General features: G+C 42.5%; 2 protein-coding genes across 4 annotated transcripts in view; one reads left to right on the forward strand and one right to left on the reverse strand.

Annotated features, from left to right (window-relative positions):
• Window positions 1–9,151: 9,151 nt before the first annotated feature.
• On the reverse strand, window positions 9,152–17,247 carry C10H9orf78 (chromosome 10 C9orf78 homolog). Its single transcript, XM_033960233.1, has 9 exons — window positions 17,075–17,247; window positions 16,564–16,623; window positions 16,275–16,326; window positions 15,621–15,691; window positions 14,890–14,967; window positions 13,563–13,760; window positions 13,016–13,152; window positions 12,534–12,635; window positions 9,152–9,974 (listed from the first exon to the last, which is right to left on the reverse strand). The coding sequence occupies exons 1-9, from the start codon at window positions 17,164–17,166 to the stop codon at window positions 9,883–9,885; spliced, it is 882 nt and encodes a 293-aa protein (XP_033816124.1). The 5' UTR covers window positions 17,167–17,247; the 3' UTR covers window positions 9,152–9,882.
• A 16-nt stretch (window positions 17,248–17,263) lies between these two features.
• Window positions 17,264–22,673, forward strand: part of USP20 (ubiquitin specific peptidase 20) — a 33,037-nt gene continuing 27,627 nt past the window's right edge. The window contains exons 1-9 of one of the 3 annotated variants that reach the window (XM_033960232.1): window positions 17,264–17,310; window positions 18,330–18,426; window positions 19,455–19,508; window positions 19,756–19,818; window positions 20,092–20,223; window positions 20,403–20,499; window positions 20,687–20,756; window positions 21,837–21,950; window positions 22,546–22,624. In XM_033960232.1, coding sequence (XP_033816123.1) covers window positions 18,343–18,426; window positions 19,455–19,508; window positions 19,756–19,818; window positions 20,092–20,223; window positions 20,403–20,499; window positions 20,687–20,756; window positions 21,837–21,950; window positions 22,546–22,624 — 693 coding nt within the window. In that variant the 5' untranslated portion in view covers window positions 17,264–17,310; window positions 18,330–18,342. Of the gene's footprint in view, window positions 17,434–18,329; window positions 18,427–19,454; window positions 19,509–19,755; window positions 19,819–20,091; window positions 20,224–20,402; window positions 20,500–20,686; window positions 20,757–21,836; window positions 21,951–22,545; window positions 22,625–22,673 lie in introns of all 3 variants that reach the window. The other 2 variants (XR_004540798.1, XM_033960231.1) reach the window with 2 other exon arrangements.

Here is a 22,673-nt window from a genome sequence, read left to right on the forward strand (position 1 = left end):
ATTCTGTAAACAGTCACCTAAATTGGCGGTGTCTACAAAAATGACCACTTGCCTCTGTCAGTCACACTTAGGCACTGTTAACAGAATCATGGCTGGGGGGGGGGGGGGGGGTCACATGATGGCTGGTTCCTGAGCGGACGCCTGTGCACAGAGCTCTGCTTTGACTCCCATTGAACTTATTTTTTGCCTGTGCTAATTACACTTTTTGAATCATCGGAGTCTGTTGCAGTAGGGGTCACCTTGTTTTTGGCTCAATTGAGCTTCCTCCCGGTGTCTACTTTGGGGTGATGCTGACAAAAATTCCTAAAGGAGTGAAAGGCACTGCAGCACACTAGAAAAATGGTGGGGACACAGACGGCCGCTCATGTGGACCGTTCACCAGACGAGTTGCTCCAGGTCTCCATGTGGCACCTATCAAAACTTTTAGACGATAAGTTGTTTAAATTGTACACCTCTATGGAGGATATCAAGGATGTGCTGGCTGGGCACGCTACGCAAATCCAGCAGGTGGAAGAGCACGTGTCCGCACAGGAGGACCGCATGGTGACTTTGGATGACAGGCTGTCAGCTCTCGATACCCGCGTGTGTCAGCTGCTGGAAAGGGTCGAGGACCAAGAAAACAGGGCCAGAAGGAAGAACCTTCGTATTATTGGGATCCTTGAAGGGATTAAGGATTCCGAGCTTCTGAAACTTGTGGAGCAATGACAGCCGAGGGTTCTGGGCCAACCCGATCACGTGGGGCCCATTGTGGTGGAAGGAGTGCCCCGCATGGGGCAGCGTCTGGATGGCAATGGTGGTGCTCGACCGCAGTCAGGGGAGGGGATAGAAGTGTGAGTGGCTGTGTGAATGTGGAACTTGGTGTTAGGGGGAGGCATGACTTGGGGATGTGCATGTTAGTTGGGGTGTTAGGTGTCTGTGGAGTAGGTTGGTGTGTGTCTGATGAGGGGGGTGGGGTTGTGCATCTGCAGAGTGTTGAATTTGATTGGGTAGGGGGAGTTGGGGAGGGTTGAGTATTCCAGAACTCTGTACTGTTTAGTATGTTGCTATAAGTGGACATTGTGCTGGCTCGGCTGGGAGGCTGGTGACGATGCTCCGGGTATGCAGCTGTTTTGTTTTTTTATTGTACCTCTTGGGGGCCATGATCCTTGGTGATAATAAACTTGCCGGTTTAAATGTGGATGGATTGCACTCTCCGGTAAAACACAAAAAAAGTGCTCCAATATTGTAAAAAATTGCATATTGATGTTCTGTTGCTTTTCACACTCGTGAAGCCTCTATTTGAACCACTGTCAACTTCATCTCTCAAGCACCTTACTTGGAAAGTGATCTTCCTCATGGCTCTCATATCAGCATACCGAGTCAGTGAACTCTAAGCGCTAGTAGCAGATCCACCTTATACAACATTTTATCTAAACAAGGTGGCTCTTCAAACTCATCTGAAATGCCTCCCAAAAGTTGTTCTGGAGTTTCATCTCAACCAGTTCATCAGTCTTCTGGTATGTTTTCCAAAGCCACATGCACATCGTGTTGAGGAAGTGCTTCACACTTTGGATTGCAAAAGGGCTCTAGCTTGCTACTTGAATAGAACCAAGCCTCACAGAACTTCTACTCAGCTGTTCCTGTCATTTGACCCAAACAAGATGGGAACCCTTGTGACCAAGAGAACAATCTCCACATGGATTGTGGATTGTATCTCGTTCTGCTATGCTTGGACTGGTCTGACGCTAGAGGGGTGTGTTACCACACATAAGGTGCGAGTAGTGGTGATTTCAATAGCCCATCTATGCTTCGCTCCTATTGAAAACATCTGTAAAGCAGCTACTTGGTCCTTAATTCATACAATCATAACATATAACATAATAAATTTCTAGACCACATAAGAACATAAGCAATGCCTCTGCTGGGTCAGACCTGAGGTCCATCATGCCCAGCAGTCCGCTCACGCGGTGGCCCAACAGGTCCAGGACCAGTAATCCTCTATTTATACCCTTCTATCCCACATAACCCTAAATTCAATGCGCTTAAGAAAAGATTATGCTATGAGAAAATACATAGATAATGTAATACACAGAGATTTAGTTAGCCAAAAATTTGGTGAAAAGAAAAGTCTTCAGAAGTTTTCTATAATGTATATAAGATGTAGATTTAATCAATAATGGGCAAAAACCTTTGTCATAATAGGCTGCTTGATAAGAAAGACAATGCCCATGATGTTTCTTACTTTTACAGCCCTTAGCTGAAGGGAACGTAAATAGGGCATAAGATTTTCTACTCATGTAAACAAAAACTGTGGATACAGATGTTCTGGAGATAATTTATTAAACACTGACATATAAAACCATGAAAATTCAATTAAAAAAGTACAATGATAAAAAAAATACTGTGATAAAAATCCAACCGGACCCTACACGGTCCGTGTTTCGGCGAACACGCCTTCCTCGGGGATCCAATAGTTTGCAACCTCACATATAAAGAATTGGACTGAAAACAGTCTATTGCAGCTTGTCTGCAGTGTTCTTTGCTCATATGTTTAAAGACAATAGACTGTTTTCAGTCCAATTCTTTATATGTGAGGTTGCAAACCATTGGACCCGTGTAGGGTCCAGTTGGATTTTTATCACAGTATTTTTTATCATTATACTTTTTAAATTGAATTTCCATGGTTTTATATGTCAGTGTTTAATAAATTACCTCCAGAACATCTGTATCCACAGTTTTTGTTTTTATCGGTGGATTGTTTTCACTGTGGATCATTGGGTCTCCCCATTTTTCTTTGTTGTGCTGATTTTCTACTCATGTGTCATGTTAACAAATCTATCAACAAATAAAGTGGGGCCACACCAAAAGTGACTTTATAATATAAACATCCTAACTTAAAAATCACCCGGGCTTCCACTGGGAGCCAGTGCAACTTACAGTAATAAGGAGTTACATGGTCGTACTTCCTCAGGCCATAAATCATTCTTACTGCTGTATTTTGAACCAAAGTCAACCTGGCCAAATTTTTCTTAGTGCTTGTCAGATATACAATGTTACAGTAATCTAGAATACTCAAAAGTAATGTCTGAACTAAGGGCTCCTTTTACAAAGCTGCGATATCGGTTTTAGCGCGTGCTGAATTGCCATGCGCACTAGACGCTAACGCCAGCATTGAGCTTAGCGCGGGTTCAGCACGCGCTAAAATGTTGCATGCACTAAAAACGCTATCTCGCAGCTTAGTAAAAGGAGCCCTGAGTGTGAAGGCGGTAGCATAGAAGTAGGATCTGATGGTACGAAGTTTCCATAAGGTATAGTAATCCTTCTGAACTACTGCATCTATCTGATTTTTCATAGTCAAGCACTGATCAAAAACCACTCCCAAGATTTTAATTGTAGAGCTTATTGTAAATGATACTGAATTTATCTTAATTATTGGTTCAAAGATAATCTTTTGTGATGACATAAAAAAGAATTTAGTCTTTTCCTGGTTTAGTTTTGGCTTGAATTCTTGCATTCAGGATTCCATCATGTTTAACATAAACTCGATAAATTGAGTACTATCGGATAATGTATTACAACATGGGATAACTATTGTAATATTGTCAGCATAGCTGAACAACCGCAAGCCCATAATAATCCAATGTAAGGAGGTACACATTAAAAAGTGTAGGAGAACGTGGGGAGCCCTGTGGGACTCCACACGGGTTCTTCCAAATTACTGAAAGTGCATCCTTAAATTTAACCTGATAAAGTCTTGATTCCAAGAATCCATTAATCCATGAGAATACTTTACCATGGATTCCTAAAGAATCCAAAAATTCAAGCAATTTACAATGATCAACTAAATCGAAAACGCTGCTCAAATCAAACTGAAGCACCAATGCATTACTACCCTTACTCAAAAGGCTATTCAGATGGTCCAAAAGTGAAGCTAACACCATCTCTGTACTATAGTGAGATCTAAAACCTGATTGAGAGTCATGCAACAGGGAATGAGGTTCTAAATATTTTTTAATTGAATTTGCACCAACCCTTCCATGATTTTAATAAAGAAGGGGATGGACGCTATCGGTCTGTAGTTTGAGGGTGAAGAAGAGGAATCCTTTTTGTTTTTAATAATAGGTGTAATAATTATGTTACCCTCTTGAGGAAATATGCCTTTATCTAGTGAATCCGTGATCCATTCTAATACTTTTATTTTAAATTCTGGAGGTGCACAGGACATAAGATTAGCCTGGCAGGAGTCCAACATACAATAAGATTTAGAATATTTGGAAAATAATTTTGACAAATCCGTCCAATCTGGATCATCAAAAGTGGACCAGATCAGGTCAGCTGGAACTTCATCTGGTGACTTCTCCCAATAATTGTTTATACTTCCTGGACTTGAAGAACAACAGGTTCGTAAATTCATAATTTTAGAACTACAGAAAATTGTCGTCATTTACAGTTGGTAGTGGAATTTGGGATAGTTGCAAGTTTTCTGTCTTATCAAAAACCTTATTAATCAAGCTAAATAAATTTATGGTGTTGATACTAGTGGTGCCAACCTGATTTGAATAATAGGCCTTTTGTTTCTCTTTAATTTTTAATTTATAGTTTACTACCTCCTTTCGCCATATTTCCTTATCAGGAATTAATTTGTTTTTTGACCATTTTCTTTTAAGTTGTCTAAGTTTCCGTTTCAGTTTCAGCAATCCAGCATCATACCATTTATTTCCATCATCTACATATCTTTTCATGATATGTTTAGGGGCAATTTCATCTTTCCGGACAGGATAGTCCAGCCACAAAATTCTCTAAAATTTAATCTTCAACTAGCTGGAGAGTCCCCACATCTGAGAATATGCTACCTCCTTGTCCTGGGATAAAGCACAGTTACCTGTACTGGGTATTATCCAGGAACAGCAGGCAGATATTCTCACAACCTGCCCACCTCCCCTTCTTGGCTTCTTAGCTTTGTTACTGACCTGATGGTCCGCAAGCTGGCAGCAGGCCAGGCGGGAAGGCACTTGTGCATGCGCCGTATGATCAATCTTTTAATTTCTTAAAGTGACAGTTCACTTTAGATGGTCTTTGCCGGTTTCTGTGGATGATGTCATCCACATGTGAGAATATCTGCCTGCTGTCCCTGGATAACACCCATTACAGGTAAGTAACTGTGTTTTCTTCCCCTTCCCATATCTGTTTACTCCTATCTCCTCTTCAGCAGAAGCTATATATCTCATATAAGGGGTGAGGGGAATAAATAAACAATTACAGGTGCTGGACTGGTGATCTGGGCCCAGAAGAGAAGGCTTGATGGAAGAGTAGAGGCCTGCCATTAAAGATTGTGACAGGGAAGCGCCTGTCAGCAGTTTAAACCCGGTTTTAAACCCTGCCTTGCAAAGGGCTGTCCCTATTCCTAAGCCCAGGAAGCTGCCCAGTAACCCTGTTCCTATCACCAAGAGCCAACAGGCAGGGCAAGGCAGAGAGAGAAGGGCAGAAACCACAACATCTGGTTTAGGGCACTATAATCCCTTTTATAACTCCTTGGGCAGTTCTCCAACAAAACCTCTAGTAAAGAAAACCAGCACAGGCATGGTTAATGAGAGGGGTGGGGCTGACAGGCAGGACGAACCCAGAGGGAGAGTGGGAACAAGCCTGCAGCATAAAATCAGCACAGCTGGGAACACTCGAGAGAATGCAGGGAGGAATGCAGGAGGGAATTCAGGAACTGCTAGAACAAGAAGTGCCGTGCTGAGCAGGAAGGAGCCTGCTAGGAGTTCTCTGTCTCAGACCAGAGCTAAAGCACAGGCTGTCTTACAACCCTCCCGAGCTAACAGACTTCTGGCTCCTAAACAGAAGTTCAAGGGAGGAGAAAGACTTCCAGGGCAGGGCTGGCCGTTAGCTGCCCCTGAAGGGAGTTCTTACCCGGTCTCAGAAAGCGAGGAGTCCCTAATGGAATTAGAGGGAGAGCTATTTGGAAGCAGTGAAATGGAGTGCAATCTAGCAGCCTGGGATCTCCTGTAGAATCACAGTCAATAAGGTATGAATGGGGGAGGGGAATGAAAGTGAATGTATTGTGTGTAGCGTTCTTTCTCCCTTAGGCAGAACTGTAAGCATGTGTGAATGCATCAATTAGAGCCTGAGAGAGAGGCCTTGTAGATAAAGGGAAGGAGATGAGAACCATAATTAACTTTCCCGAGAAGCTTGAACGGAACTCAGAGACCCGACATCACGTAACCCTGAAGCAGGGAACTTTTGGGAGGGGACTTACACCAGTCTTAAAAGGTTGGATTATATAAAGTTCCCTAGCCCCTACCCAGGAGCATAGGGGTAGTGGGGGCATTGGACTTCGGGTGGGTCAGGTATAAAAGCTTCCTGAAGTATCTGCAGACAAGAGTAGTAAAACTAAAGAGAAAACATTTTGGTTTATTTTTGGCTTTTTGCCTGAGCAGGAGGCTGGGCTATATTATAAGGAAGAAGCCTTGTGAATGTATGATTTGTTTTAAGCCCACTCAGCCAGAGGGACTACTGGAACCCCAGTGCTTTGAACTAGGGGTAATAAAGATAAAAGCTGAACTTTACCCAAAAAGCAGTCTACTAATTATTCTACTGATTATCCAGTGGGAGTCCTCCTGGGAGCGCTCCGTCCTACGCCTGGGGCGGGAGCCGGGTTGCCAGCGCTAGGCTTATCCCTGGCCCCGCCACAAGATGTTAGGGCTTTAGGACCAGGGCTGGGAAGCTGTTCTGAGGGACAGTAACCCCAATCTGGGAAGTGCAGCATGTACAAACTATTCAGGTTGACAGGGCAGGAGAGCAGGCACTGCCTAGAGCAGCAAAAGTGTTTGGGGACTGGCTGGGGTGAGTAAAATTACTGTTGTGGGCTGGTTGAACTTGCTGAGGGGTTATAGTGTAGATGCTAAAGGATTGGGAACAATCGGTGTTGTTTATGTTTAAACTGTTTTTATTGATGACAACATAGCAGCAGTAACACCATAGTAAGCACTGCCAACAAAATACAGACAGATAGAATCAGAAAAAGAAACAAAATTCCAGGTCATCAAAATTTTTTTCATAATGACATAATGTAAACCCCCCCCCCCCTGTTTTCCCACAGCCTCCTCCCCTACCCGATATCAGTCCAGGAGAAGACAGGAGGCATATATAAACAAAATTCCCCAGAAAAAAGTCCAGAGAACTTGAACTCTTATGGCCCTCAGATATGACAAATCCTCCCAGAAACTGCAATTACAGCCAATAAGGTAACTGTACATCTCTTCAACAAATCAGCCTAATATATTAGAAATATGATGGCAGATAAAGGCCAAATGGCCCATCTGGTCATCCCTGCGGGGGTAGAGATTATAAATAAACCTTCCAAATGAGCAAATATTTTCTTTGGCACCCTGGATGCCCCTCCACCATCCGTGCCTCCCAGGTCACCAAGGTATGCAGTTGGTTCGTCCACTTCCAAAAAGATGGTAGGTCAGCAGACGTCCAGGATTGCAAAATGCATTTACGTGCCTCTCTGGGCAGTCCTCGAAATGCTCTGGGTAGATCCAATACCATGTGCGCCACTGTACCCTGTATTTGTTTCCCCAAGAGGTGCTGCAAATAACGGATTGTGACCCAAAATTGTTGAGCAAGTCAACAGTCTCAAAAGGAATGAGAAAGTATTAGGCTCCCTATAGCATTTGAGACTCAATGCCACCTATTTTATGCAACTGCACTTGGGTAAAATAAGCTCTGGATAACAGTACCTCAATATCACCCCTGCAATTAAGCACGGCATGCCTCTGACAGTGCTCAAAAGATCCCAGGAGTCCAAGGATAACCCAAGTTCCCCTGTCCAGATAGACTTAATGGACTGAATATCTTTACTTCTCTTGAGGACACAGCACTCCATACAAAGATGACACCGATGTGTTACTAAGCGTCACTCCCAGAAAAAAAGGTGCAAAGGTATGCCCCAGACTGTGTCTCAGTTTGTCTGCCGGGTGGGATGCTATATTATGTTTAACTTGACAGCATATGTATTCCCCCCGACTAGTGCCCAACTAGGGTGCTAAAACAGCCAATGGGTATAATTTACCCGTATCATCCAACAGATGCTCTACCAAAGTAATTCCCTGCTTTCCCCACACTAAGAAAGTAGGATTATCCATCCCAGGTTCAAAGGAAGGGTTACCTCACAAGGGCAACTGGTTAGAAACTCAGGGATCACCCTCCAGTTTGAAAACCCCAGACATTCCGCAACGATTTTAACAGAATGCTCCTCCCCAAGCCACTAGGCATGGCTTTCCCTGACAAATGCAACAAAGCATACGAAGAATATGGAGCGTTAACACGCCTCTTCCAGAGACAGAGGGGTAAACTGTTGTTCTCTCAAAACCCAATCCTTTAAATGCCTCAACAAACAAGCCCAATTATATAAACTGAAATTAGGGATACCAAGACCTCCCTGAGACCAAGTGCCCACCAGAAAGGAATATCGAAGCCGAGGTTTCCATCTATTCCAACAAAATTGAGATAACCTTTCCAATGTTTTAAGATCCTTCCGCATGAGCTGCAAGGGCAACCATTGAGGGAAGATCACTATACGAATTTGTATGTTTGATGGATATAAATATACAAAAGAGGTAGAGTGTGTGGTTTGGGCCAGAAATGGTGACCATAGGCCCCAATCTCTTCTTGGGATCCTTTGGTGGACCACAGAGGTTTCAGTGAGGCAAAAAATTAAATTTAATCATGGATGGACTAGATACAGAGGATCCTTAGTCATAAAAAAAGTGTAAAATCTGAGATGATTTAATATAAACTAAACTAAACCTTAAGTTTGTATACCGCATCATCTCCATAAAGATAGAGCTCGACACGGTTTACAGGTAATTCAATAAATGAGGGAAGGACATAATAAGAAATTAGAGGTTATGAAGAGGATAGCTAGCTTTACATTTTAAATAGATAGCTTTACATTTTGGAGAAAAGCCAGGTTTTCAGATGCTTTCGGAATAATTGGAATGAGCCTAGGTTCCGCAGCGGGGCAGGGAGGTTATTCCAAAGTACAGTGAATTTGAAGAAAAGGGATTTCCCTAATTTACCTGCATACATGACACCTTTTAACGAGGGGAAAGATAGTTTGAGTATGTGAGCGGATCTGGTAGTGTCAGGTCTCAAAGAATTCCAGGCAAGTTGGATTAGGGGAAGAAGAATGCCATGTAGGATCTTGAAAATTAGGCAGGTACATTTAAAGTGAATCCTAGAAATCACTAGAAGCCAGTGAAGTTTTGACAGAAGCGGGGAAACATGATTGAATTTGCTAATGTTATAATAATATAGACCACTTTTCTGTAAAATATCCAAAATGGATAACAGCAGAGTAAAATATAATTAAACAGGTGCTGCTGTAGGTAGGAGATGAGCAGACAGCTGGATCTAACCCTGTACCTGCCCGTCCTGTGCCCTGTCCCGGCCTACCACTAGACTACCAGAGGGGGGACAGGGTACAGAGCCTAGCAGAGGGGGGGAACAGGGTGCAGAGCTTGGCAAGGAGTGTGGGGTTGGGAGCAGAACCTGGCAGGAGAATTTGGTTCAGAATGTTTTTTTTCTTGTTTTCCTCCTCTAAATCTAGGGTGCGTCTTATGGTCAGATACATCTTATGGAGTGAAAATTACGGTACATTTTAGGACAAGCACTGTTTCCTTAGGTCTTGTCCAAAACACCGAAAATAGAAGAAAGTCAACTTAAACAGAGGTTTTATTTAAAAAAAAAAAAAATTAAAATGGGCATTTTGCAATAAGTATAACATTTAAGAAACCACAATATCATATCTAAAGAAATTAACATTTGCCTGAAGCAGTTGGCCTTTTCCCACATTATTTATACATCCTATCATGTTTCACAGAATAAACTTAAGGATTAGTAACGCCGGTTCATCTTCTTGAATTTCTCATAGTGATAGTCATCGGTTGCCTTCTCATTAGCTGGACGTTTGCGACTGGGAGGAGACCCTGCAGAAACCAAAAATGCAAACCAGATTAAGATTTTACTGAATGTAACTGAATAGATGATGTTTTTATGGTTCATGAGTGGCTCATTTGTGGGATGGGGGGGGGGGGGATTGAAAGTGCTGGACAAAGCATTATTTGTGGCGGGACTATTTTGTTATGTTAGTTCAGGGTATATCTATCTATTTTGTACTATATAATGCTGTCGTGTGGGATGAGTTTTAGATTTATTTCTTGGAGGATTCCTGTGTCTAGTACAGTGGTCTCAAACTTGCGGCCCGCCAGGTACTATTTTGAGGCCCTCGGTATTAAAAAGAATGATTCTTTATGGAAAACTTGTGCCTTAAGTGTCCAGCGGTCATGTTCTGAAACACTGCCCATCTCACTGCTGTAACCTCACGCAAGCACTTTCCTGTGTCTGTCCTCTCCACTCCACCTCACAATCACGTAAAGACGCAGGAAAGCGCTTGCGTAAGGTTACAGCAGTGAGACGGAAAAGTTGCAGAATGTAAGGTAATCACTAGAGGCAGTGCAGCTTGTGCGTGTGTCCGGTGCTGGAGGAGGTGAGCTCTGAAGGCAGTTGCGGACGTGACCGTCGGACACTTTAGGCACAAGTTTTCCATAAAGAATCATTCTTTATAATGCCGAGGGCCTCAAAATAGTTGGTCCAAAATCTTGTCTCTTGCAGTTGATACTTTGATAGTTTTTCACTTTCTGCATGTTGCACTGCTTTAAGCTGTGTATAGCTGAAATTATCAGAAGCAATTAAGGAAAGATTTATAAACTATAGTTTATAAATATTTCCTTAATTGATTCTGATAATTTCAGATAATCCACATTTTGGATTTGTAGGTTCTTACCTCCTGCAAAGTTGACCTGTTCGGGCCGCCGCGGGAGCGGACTGCTGGGCAAGATGGACCTGTGGTCTGACCCAGCGGAGGCACTGCTTATGTTCTTAACTATTTTTCCTGCGGCCTTCCAAGTACTTACAAATCCAAAATGTGGCCCTGCAAAGGGTTTGAGTTTGAGACCACAGGTCTAGTATGATCAGTGTTGGTCTTGTTGTGCAAATAATATATCAGGGGTAGGGAACTCCGGTCCTCGAGAGCCATATTCCAGTCGGGTTTTTAGGATTTCCCCAATGAATATGCATGAGATCTATTTGCATGCACTGCTTTCAATGCATATTCATTGGGGAATTCCTGAAAACCCGACTGGAATACGGCTCTCGAGGACCAGAGTTCCCTATCCCTGGTCTATATGTTTATTTTCAATAAAAATTTAGTGATTAAAAAAAAAAAAAAGATTTTACTGAAAGTGTACTTTACAGCTCAGCAAATTGGATTCCGTTTCCTTTATTTGTGGAAGACTTCAATCACATGTGGTGATCCTGTCCCACTATTCAGCTTTTCTGGCAGATGATCCAGCCAACTACCCTAATGATTTAACTTTTCTCAATCTCCCCCTCCAAATGACCTCTTTCATTCTTGAGGACAACTTCCCCAAATCTGTTCCTAAGCCTACAGGCAAACCGATTCAAAGCTTGCTTTTGATCACTAGGTGTACAGTAGCAAAATTTTTCAAAAGAGATCCCCCTGACTAGTTTGGAGTGGCTGGCTAAATCCTGAATGAATTTTCCATCACAAATATGTCCCATAAACTTTGTGAGGTATTTTTTTTTTATTGCTGGATAGGAGTTCTTCTAATGCTATGAATTTGGAAGTTTGAAAGTGAGAGATCGGCAGTGGTGGTATGGAGTGGGCCATTTGGTCCATTTCTGTTGGTTAATGTTATTGTTTAGCATATACCATATGGACCTTAACAGTGGGATAGGAGATTTGTTTATTGTTATGAGTTGTTAATAGTTGGGTTATGGAAAATAGTCTCATTGTGGTGTGGATTTTGGATTCCTCTTTTTTTTCCTAGATGGATTCTTTTCTCTTTTTAGTCATACTCAAAGTTTCAATAATAAAAGAAAGAAAAAAAACCAGAAAAGCAGAGCTTAGGTGGCCACAAGTGGCAGGTATGCATCTCCCTGGAATTCTCAAGAGCTTTTATTTGCTCCTGAATATCTACCATTGATTGTTTAGATGGAAGATGAGATTGATAATTCTGTGATTTACAACAAGTTTAGATCCTCATTTTCAAACACGAGACCAACCCCCTCTTTTACGAAACTGCGATAGCAGTTTTTAGCGCGGGGAGCTGCACTGAATGGCCTGCGCTACTCCCGATGTTCATAGGAACTCAATGAGCGTCAGGAGCAGCGCAAGCCATTCAGCGCAGCTTCACGCGCTAGAAACTACTATCACAGTTTTGTAAAAGGAGGCCCAAGTGTCTTTGATCCAACTAAATCTGAAATGCCCATGTGTTGGGTGTCAGAGAGAAAGCATTTAACTCACTGGATGGCTAACTGCAGATGAGGCTAGATACAACATGCAAACAGTGAATACAGACTATAAGTGTTCCGCTTCAAAGTAGCACATGGAGAGACAGAGACCTGAGACTCTAGAATATGTTAGGAAACATGTTGTACTTGTATGCTTTCTGTTCTGTACTTACGCTCAGGTTCTGGCTTATCTGTGTCTCCCACCCGAAGTGGTTTGGCCTTTGGCTCCTCTCTATGACGTTTATTTACTGGCAGATTTAGTTCTTCATGGTAAACTATGAGAAAGAAGAAGAAAAGCAAATATTCAGAATAAAGAAACATGCATAGGAGAGATGACTCTCCCATCTTCTTCAAAACCTGTCATGAGGAGGTGGCTCCCTGCAAACCTTTCTCTCTGGTCGTAAATCATAAGGTCAAGGGGCTGCACCCACCATCAGGACATTTACTTCTTTTCAAATATATAATTTGTGTCTGGATCAGAAAAGTGGGTACTTTCAAGAGAATATGTCTTTCACTTCCTAAGACCTGGAATTAATCTCTTGTACCAATTGGCTTTCATAAGATAAAGGTTAAGGATCCTATGCTGCATGGAAAATGCATCAGACAATTCCTCTCTAGCAGTTTCCCTATGAGCTCCCCTGGACGAAAGACTCACAGCGGTTGTGCTGCACATAGTTCACTGCCATGTTAGTGGGAACAAAAGAAGTTTCACTGGCTTTCTTCTTGTTTTGCTGTTCTGCCAGCAGCCTGGCTTTAGCATCTTCTGTAGAAATAATATTCTTTATTTTGGCACTGTGAAAATAATAATAAAAATAAGATGCCGATGAAGACAGCCCCCAAACTACCCTCCTGACTATAGGCCATGAGTCATCTACCAAATCTGAGGCAGTCTATTTGATATCCCTTCTGTTAGAAGTAAAATTATAAGGAATATTGAGAGTCCAAGTTTATTATATAATTTGATTAATTGCCTATTCCAAGTTCTAGGCGATGTACAATTGCTAAAATAGCCAAATATGGGTAACAAATCACACAGACATTAATCAAAACAAATTAAAATGAGTATTACCAAAACAGAAAAGCCCTCCTAATTGGGTTTCTGAACCTGAATATTCACATAGAAGTGAAAAGGACTTTGCCTGGAGACAGAAGGGTTCTCTTTGAAAGAAGTAATACTCCCAAAGTAGAAGGGACATACATACTCAATTCCCAGGTCCACCTCGGGAATGCCACTAAGCATCTGATTAGAAAGCATCTCTTCAGTCTTTTTAGCAGATGAGACGTTGATGCTGTCAGGTAACTCGTACAGACAGTCCTCTGCATTCTTCAGCTTTACCTTCCTTTCTTCATTCTCCACAATCCCCTTCCTTTTCTTCAACTCAGTCTCTATGTACTTCATCCTATAGCCAGCATAAGGAGAGAACCTTCAGTATTTGAACTAGCTATGTCAGCCTCCAGCCTCCCCCTTCCCCCCACACCATTTCCAATAAGAACAGTAAAAAGGCATGGTAGCAGTGTTAGTCCACTTTTAAAGGTTATATATAGAAATAAAACAAAACATTAAAAAAAGAAAATAAGATGATAACTTTTTTATTGGACTAACTTAATAATTTTTTTGATTAGCTTTTGTTTTATTTCTATATATAACCGATAAGGACAGAAGATCCCTTTCCTCCAATTTTGGGCTCCTTTTTAAGAGCAATGCCATAGCCACATTCTCACAATACCCCCTGGTTTGGGACATACCTAATAAGATTGCCCCCATTTATAGCCATCCAACCAGTGAGACGAGCTTCATCTTCACAAACCTATTAGCTCCCTTCTGAATGTTTTATAGTCCTAATTTTAATGTAAAGTCTAAAAGCAAAAATGTTGACTACAAACAATAGCCAAGGATAACCAAGTGGTTCAAGATCATTATATAAATTGAGATCCTATAAAATTACTAGGGAAGAGGGATAAAACTGTGTCAGTAACTTTATTTATTCATTAGGGTCACTGATTATTATGTATTTATTTCAAAAGCCTTATATGCCTCCACTTCCAAAGTTCAGTGCAGCTTACAACTTAGAAGCATAAACAGCAATAAAATGACATAAAAACAAACAAACAATCCCTTTCAATACAGCATTTTTTCATTTCTACATACTTCAGTTAGTACCCATCAGCAACCATTCAGAGTTGTCAAGTCAGGAAATGCTCATAAGAACAGAAAAGCTGTCAACTGATTCTAAACTCAAATACAAAACCCTAGCAATCCAGGACCTGCAGTATAGAACAAATCCCAGAACTCACACAAGTGCCTTATTTAGGAAAAGGCAGCATTGTGAATATCGCATCGTGCTCTAAAACATCAGTACACCTATTAGACAATTGAACAAGAGCTGAAGGCTAAACACAACTAAGAAAAAACTGTTGGAGACATGTCCCATTAAAGACAACTGCTATGTGGTCTTCCATGCAATAATAAGCACAAGAACAAAATACTACCATGTATCCTCCCCCCCTTTCATAACTATAAAACCCTACATGTCAGCATCTTCATCGCGTCTATTGGTCTCTGCTGAAAATGATGTTCCTAGATTCAGGTCCTCCTCTTCACCAAGCCTGAGTAGAAAACACAAAGGGGATTTCAACCATGAATCAATCAAAGCATCTGAATAAGTGTGCATTGTACAGTATAAGAATTATATTTTTGCTATAAAGGGTTTTATAGAACCATAGCACCAGATAGATCCAAGACTGACTGTACAAAAGCACACAATCAACCTAATGTGGGTTTTATGTTCTCTAGAGTGGAAAATTTAAAGCATTTTACAGTGACAATGAAAAGACAATGTTGATATTCAGCACCATGATAACACACAATTTTAAACATAGCTTATCTATTTAATGTTAAGCAAATATTTATCTGAGCTATATGCTCAAGTGTAAAGCTAACAAATACTGGCTTAATTTTGAATAGATAATTCTGCTGTTTCCACATTCAGAATATTAAACAAAGCAGCTAAATTTCACTGTAAAATAGGACCACTCCATTTTACAGCACATAACTCTGGCCACATATGTGACCAAATGTTATCTGTAAAAGTTCCAGCAATTAAAAACAAATAATGTTTATATAATTCATCATCTGCTGCTGACCATATACATGCTTTTGATTATTAGATCCCTATCTCAAGCTGACCCTGTGCTCCATTCTCCCATCAAAACCCCCCTTTAGACTGCATGATAACTGACCCCAGGATACTGGCACCCACCTTTCCTTGTTACGATCCTTCAGTTTCTTCATATCCACCATTCCTCCACTCTTGATTTTGAATGGATCATCCTGCAAAGATAGCAGCAGCTTATTCACTGCTTATATATTTGGTTTCACAGATTGCTTATCTTCCCAACTTCTGGTTAATAATTCCTTTACAGAATTTCAGAAGGAGAAAGAAGGCTCTGACCTTTATTCATTAAGGAAAATGAGTAAAGAGAAATTGTACTTAACTCCCTCTATTGTAGCTGTCTGTGATATGATGCCTTTGGAAAGGTAGGAAATTGCTTCTTTCAGTGTGAAAAGCCAGCTAAGAAACAACTTTTCCACTAATCCCTGCATTTCATCTCATAACAAAAAAAGATAGAGGTCTATTTTGGATACTGTCTTCCTAGCATACAATGCTTCCAAGTCATCATACTACACTTAATCTGAACCTGCCACACCTCTGTACACTAGTCCTCCAGCTTCACTTTGCAACCATCTTCTCTCAGTATGCTGATCCCACTTCACTGGGCTAATGTATTTGAATAAATGTCATTCCCTAATCATGTTCACAGTCTTCAGATATATTTCTTTGCAGCTCACCCCTTCCTGAGACTATAATTTCCCTCCAGAGGAAATGTAGTAAAGTGTCATCCATGGTACTCACTGTCAGTGTTGTCTCCTCTGGCAATTTCTCCCCCACTAGCAAAGCTGCAGCACTATCAAGATAAAACAGGAATTCAGTGCATGAGAAGCTGTATGGATTCCCTGGGGATAGCCACCTTCATATACAAAGAAAAAAAGGGGGAAAAACCTAAAAAGGACTTTATACTACAACACCCCTGTAGAACGATCTTTGCAGGGTCATCCAGATATCACAGATGTGACGACTTTTACTTGAAGGGACACATAGCATGACAGTCTCCAGGATCATTTACCCTGACTCTGAAACTCACCTCACCCCATTCTGCCTACGCCTTAGGCTCTGAAGTTCTTTTGCTTCCTCCAGTTTTAATCTGTGGAAACAAAGGATTACATTTACCACCTTTGTTTTTGCCCCTCGTGTATGCCCTTCTTGGGAGAACCATAGGCTATAGCACACCCCTGGAAAGAGATCTACTCTTAGGATAAGCCAGAGAACTGTAATTCAGACCTGCCACTGTCAGAGGCAGGCTGCTGGAATTCGTCTAACATGGTATGGCTTTTCTTATGCTCTCCCCCAATAGGCAAGGGCTGGCGTTAGGTGACTGCAAACGGGATGATTGCTCTGGACCTTCATACCACAAAAGGCTCAAAACCCGCATGAAGCTGAAGGAGATACAATCTGCTGGTGGGCTTTAGGACACCTTCCAAATTTCTGTCCTGGACTTCAATATGTTTAACACTTACGCTAAGAGCCCCGCATAACCGCTGCCATCTGAACCGTACCATGACACTAACGTGATCTAGGTGCCTGCCCGCTCCCACCTGATCTCCTGCGCCGCCACTTTATCCTGTTCTTCCTCCTCGTCGTCCGAGGAGCGCGGCCTCCGCCGCCGGAAGTTTTTACTCGCTGACATCTGCCACCGCTGGGCCTCCAGCACCGAGACTCCCTTAGCTCAGTCTCCTCTGTCGTCACTACCGCGCGTCGCTGTCTGCGCTGACGGATGACGTCATTGATGGTTCTACCGGGTAGCGACGCTTCGGGGGGAAGGATGTGAATGGTGCGTTAAACCGAGCCGGGGCGGCAATAGCCTACAGCGCTATGGGTGGGGGGCAACAGCGCATCAGAGAGAGGAGCGGGTGAGAAGAAGGTCCCCTTGTACTCTACAGATAACGGGGAAGAGGTAGGCTGGGTTATTTATTTAGTTCATACCTTGCGAAATACATTCAGGTGCATACAGTAGGATGTCTATTCTTGTTCCCAGATGACTTATAGGTTAGGTTTGTACCAAAAGCGTTTAAGCATTAAGTGACAAGATCATCTTGAGCCACAGTGAGATATGAAATAGAGAGTTGCGCGGGCACAGAAATCCCACCCATCCCCGCCAGGTTCCTCTCCGTCCCCACAAGGATCCTCTCCGTCCCCGCAAGGAATTACCTCCATCCCCCGCCCGTCCTCATAAAAAGCAACAATTACTTCTGACAGGCTCATCAATTCCAGTTTCTTTTGTGTTTGCGCTGCTGTTTTCCTTGTGGAATCTCTTTGGTGGAACCCTTTTTTTGTTTTCTGTTCAGGTAATTCTGTTCAGGTAATATCTTCTGTGAAATTGTAATATCATAACTCTTCACTGTTCCTGTAACTTACTCCTATCCTGAAATGTAATTCTACTGGAATGCCCCAGATATTTTCTATATTGTAATCCGCCTAGAACCGCAAGGCACAGGCGGAATAGAAATCCGTAATGTAATGTAATGTAATGTAATGTAATTCACTTATAAACCCCCTCTTTTACTAAGGCTGACATGTCCATTATATTATATGGACGAACCCTGCTTCCAAAGCCTTCCATCCCGTGGGAATCACGTTGGCTAGAGGGGGGTCCCCATGGGAGTCCCGTGGGCCAGAGGGGGGTCCCCATGGAAGTTCTGTGGGTTAGGGGGGATTCCCGCGATCCCCGTTCCCATGCAGACCTCTAATCTGAACCCTAATATCCCTGGTTCTCTGCCCACTGCTCTGTTAGCCTTTTCTTCCTGTACAGGGCCCCTCCCTGTCTTCATGCCTTTCTCTTTTTGATCTCAGGTGAGCTGAAACCATGATGAGCGAGCCTGTGGCTTCATGTCCTCACCTGGGCTGCATAGGGGAAGTTACCAAGAGTGATCTTTTGCTGAAATCAAAGGTAAGGTTGCAGGATGGAGGACTACTAATGAATTTCAGGTTCTTGGCTCCTTTGTTGCTTGTATGTGGGGTCTTGATGGGATCAAGCTACTGAGCCTTTCAACATTGAAAAATGTAAAGTATTACATGTGGGGAGCAGAAACTCGAGGTACAACTATACAATGGGAGGGATGTTATTGAATAAGAGTACCCAGGAAAGGGACTTGGGGGTAATGGTGGACATGACAATGAAGCCGTCGGCACAGTGTGCAGCGGCCGCTAAGAGAGCGAATAGAATGCTTGGTATAATCAAAAAGGGTATTACAGCCAGAACGAAAGAAGTTATCCTGCCGTTGTATCGGGCGATGGTGCGCCCGCATTTGGAGTACTGCGTCCAGTATTGGTCGCCGTATCTTAAGAAGGATATGGCGTTAGTCGAGAGGGTTCAAAGGAGAGCAACACGTCTGATAATAGGTATGGAAAACCTGTCATATTCTGAGAGATTGGAGAAGCTGGGTCTCTTTTCCCTGGAGAAGAGGAGACTTAGAGGGGATATGATAGAGACTTACAAGATCATGAAGGGCATAGAGAGAGTAGAGAGGGACAGATTCTTCGAACTTTCGAAAAATAAGAGAACAAGAGGGCATTCGGAAAAGTTGAAAGGGGACAGATTCAAAACAAATGCTAGGAAGTTCTTCTTTACCCAACGTGTGGTGGACACCTGGAATGCGCTTCCAGAGGACGTTATAAGGCAGAGTACGGTACTGGGGTTCAAGAAAGGATTGGACAAATTCCTACTGGAAATGGGGATAGAGGGGTATAGATAGAAGATTACTGCATAGGTCCTGGACCTGTTGGGCCGCCGCGTGAGCGGACTGCTGGGCACGATGGACCTCGGGTCTGACCCAGCAGAGGCATTTCTTATGTTCTTATGTTCTTTTTTGGGCTGTGGATTGAGGAAGAGAAGAAGGGGGGGCAGGGAGTTTATGTCACATTTAGGAGTAGTGGTAGTGTCTGAAAATAAATTCTTCTGTTTGTCTTTTAATACAGGGGACTTGCCAATCATGTAATGCTGGAGGACCAAATCTTTGGGCTTGTCTTCAGGTGGGTGAGAGCCTCATTCTTTGGAGATGTAGTATAGTGATCAAGCTTGGTATCTCCCATATCTCTGTAATGTGATTTGGTGGTAGGTTCACCAGGTAGAATGAGATGTAGCTGACATCACATGAGCCAGAACTGGGAGGTTCATGTACTAAAATCTAATGTACAGATTTCCTTTTTCAACTTGACCATCACCAAGTATTTTTATGGAACGTCTCTAGCTGTGACTTCCCTGTTTCATTCTCTATAGGATGGATGTCCTTATGTGGGCTGTGGGGAGTCATATGCTGATCACAGCACATTACATGCACAGGTGAGCCTTTTTCTAATGCATGATTTCTGGCACTCACTTTCACTGGTATCAAACTGTGCCCAAGAGTACATCAGTCCCTGTGGAAATTCTGAAGTTAAATGTGTTACTGGCAGGCTATTCTGTGCCTAGAAATCTTTGCCATCAAGATAACATCTTGGGGGTTTAGCCTATATGCACTCTGTGTGTATCCCTTCTATCCCTGGAGCCTGGGTGCTTACAAGTCAGTGCTTACAAGACTGGGTGCTTACAAGTCAGTTTTTTCTCGTTCCTTAGCTGAAGAAACATAACTTGACTGTGAACCTGACCACCTTTCGTCTATGGTGCTATTCATGTGAGAAGGAAGTCTTCCTGGAGCCCAGGCAGTTGTCACATGCTCTAATGCAGTCCCCCAGGCTCGCTGAGCAGGTGTGTCTCAAAAGAGAAGCCATGATATTAGATGATGTGACTTATTCTCTGGTGCATGAGTGCTGTAGACATGATTGTGCTGAAGTGAGAGCAGGGTGAGTGGCTAGGGTCATGTATATGAAAAAGTGGCCCTTCTTACCATGTGATCCTGCCGATGAACATTTTGCCTCATTGCCTAGGACTCTGGACCACCTACTTACACAGCAAAGACGGTTCCTATCGCTGTGGCTGATGATGGGGAATCTGAGTCAGAGGATGATGACCTGAAACCACGAGGTAATCTTAGAGGCAGCTAGTACGGTGTAGGTCACTAACAGCCTATGTACCCTCCCTGTCCTCTAAACCCAGTGGCTTTGTTTCTGGGATATCCTAAAGCTAACTCTATTTTTTCAAATTGTTGTTGTGTGCTGAATGAAGGGGAAAGGTGAAGAAATGTTAAGTGGAAATGTTTCTCTCTATGCAGGCCTCACAGGCATGAAGAATATTGGGAACTCTTGTTACATGAGTGCAGCTCTCCAGGCACTATCAAACTGGTGGGTGATGAGTTTTGTCTTCTAACATGACACCATAATCTTTTAAAAGAATTGCCATACTGGATCAGACCAAAGTTCCATGTAGCCCAACATCCTGTTTCTAACCATGGCCAATCCAGGTCACAAGTATCTGACAGAATTCCAAAAATTAGCAAGATTCTATTCTACTTAGCCTCAAGGATAAGCAGTGGCTTTCTCAAGGTCTCCCTTAAATGTTTTGGACAAATTCTTGGATGGAAAGTCCTTTTCTTTTTAATTGTCTATTGCTTTTGTTTGACTTATTCTTGCTGTACTCCATCTTGAGTGAACTCCTTCAGAAAGGCAGTAAATAAATCAATCTTTTTAAAACCCAGCTAAGCTAACTGCTGTTCCCACATCATCTAGTAACAAATTCCAGAGCTGCTTCACAGTTATAACAGTGTAGTACAATAGAAGGCTGTGGCCTTGATATTTTTTATCATATAGGTTCTGGTGTTTGAGGGCAGAGGTTTTGGAAAGAAAGTATTTTGGGGCTGCAGAGTTGAGGAGGTTTTTAGTAGAGAGCTGCATGGGAATGGGGCTCGCAGATTCTTGCAAGGATGGAAGAAGTTACCATGGGATTCTTGTAGAAGTGTAGTCAGAAATCTCTGGTGATGCCAGAATAAGGCTTGGAATGCACTGAGTGAGGCAACTGATGTGTCAGGATGAGGCTTGGAATGTACCGAGAGGCAACTGGAATACTAGATTGATGCTTGAAACACTCTTTGCTTGAATGGTGAATACCATCCAAAAAACCTCCTAAAAACACAGGAGGATGTTTAGATCATGAGGAAATGGAGGGCTGTGAGTGAGTAAGTGACTTTGGAGATGGGTAGGGATGGAATCAAATTAATATTAGAAGGCATGGGTTAGATTCCATTGGGGACAGGCAGAGATGGGTGAAATTTCTGTCTCCCTGCAGTTCATAGCTCTTTCTGTACATGAGATTGAGTGGGTGAAAGATTCCTGTCTACTGTGGCTCTTTTGAGTTTAATATCGCTAAACTTATCTTGAAGAGGTTGAGAGAGATAATTTATTACTGGTATTTCTATTCCTCTATAGCCCTCCTCTGACACAGTTTTTCCTGGAGTGTGGAGGGCTCGTGCGCACAGACAAGAAGCCAGCTCTGTGCAAGAGCTATCAGAAATTGCTCTCTGAGCTTTGGCACAAAAAACGGTGAGTCTTGCAAAGTTATTTGCTAATGGAAACTCACAAATTTAGATTTTGCTACTAATGATTAGCCACTGGATTTTTGTGATGTTGGGTGATGACGATTGGCGTCAAGAGAGAGGCTGTTAATGGTATTGGGTATACTTTGTATATATGTATATATATATTATGAGAACTGAGAAGTACTACTCATTAGATCTGCTGAGCTTCTGCTCACCTAATGGCAACGTGTGGAATGTACTCATCTAGCAACTAGCTAAAACTATAAGACCATATGGCCAGATCCATTACATATATCTTTATCAAAATGTATGGAAATAAAGTTTGACAACAAAAAGAGGTAAGACTCTTTTTATTGGACTAACCACATGTACTTCTTAATTAGCTTTTGAGAACTGTGTTCCTTTTATCAGGCAATTCAGAAGGACCAGAATGTGTGACAGTTGGTACAGGCATTTAGCCTTTTTGACTGCAATTATTACCAACATTACACTTATACTGGGTTGGCACAAGCACCTAGAACCTGCAGCCCTTTCCTTACAGATGTGCATTCCAGACTACCCACTGGATCCTGACATTTTAATTTGTTCCGTTTGAACAGGCCAAGCTACGTGGTCCCTAACAGCCTGTCGCATGGAATTAAACTGGTGAACCCCATGTTCCGCGGTTACACACAGCAGGTGAGTGTACCAGCTTTGCTCACAGGTGTAGATTAAGGTCTCACGCAGA

The sequence above is a fragment of the Geotrypetes seraphini genome, chromosome 10 (genome assembly GCF_902459505.1).
Source record: "Geotrypetes seraphini chromosome 10, aGeoSer1.1, whole genome shotgun sequence".
Lineage (NCBI taxonomy): Eukaryota > Metazoa > Chordata > Amphibia > Gymnophiona > Dermophiidae > Geotrypetes > Geotrypetes seraphini.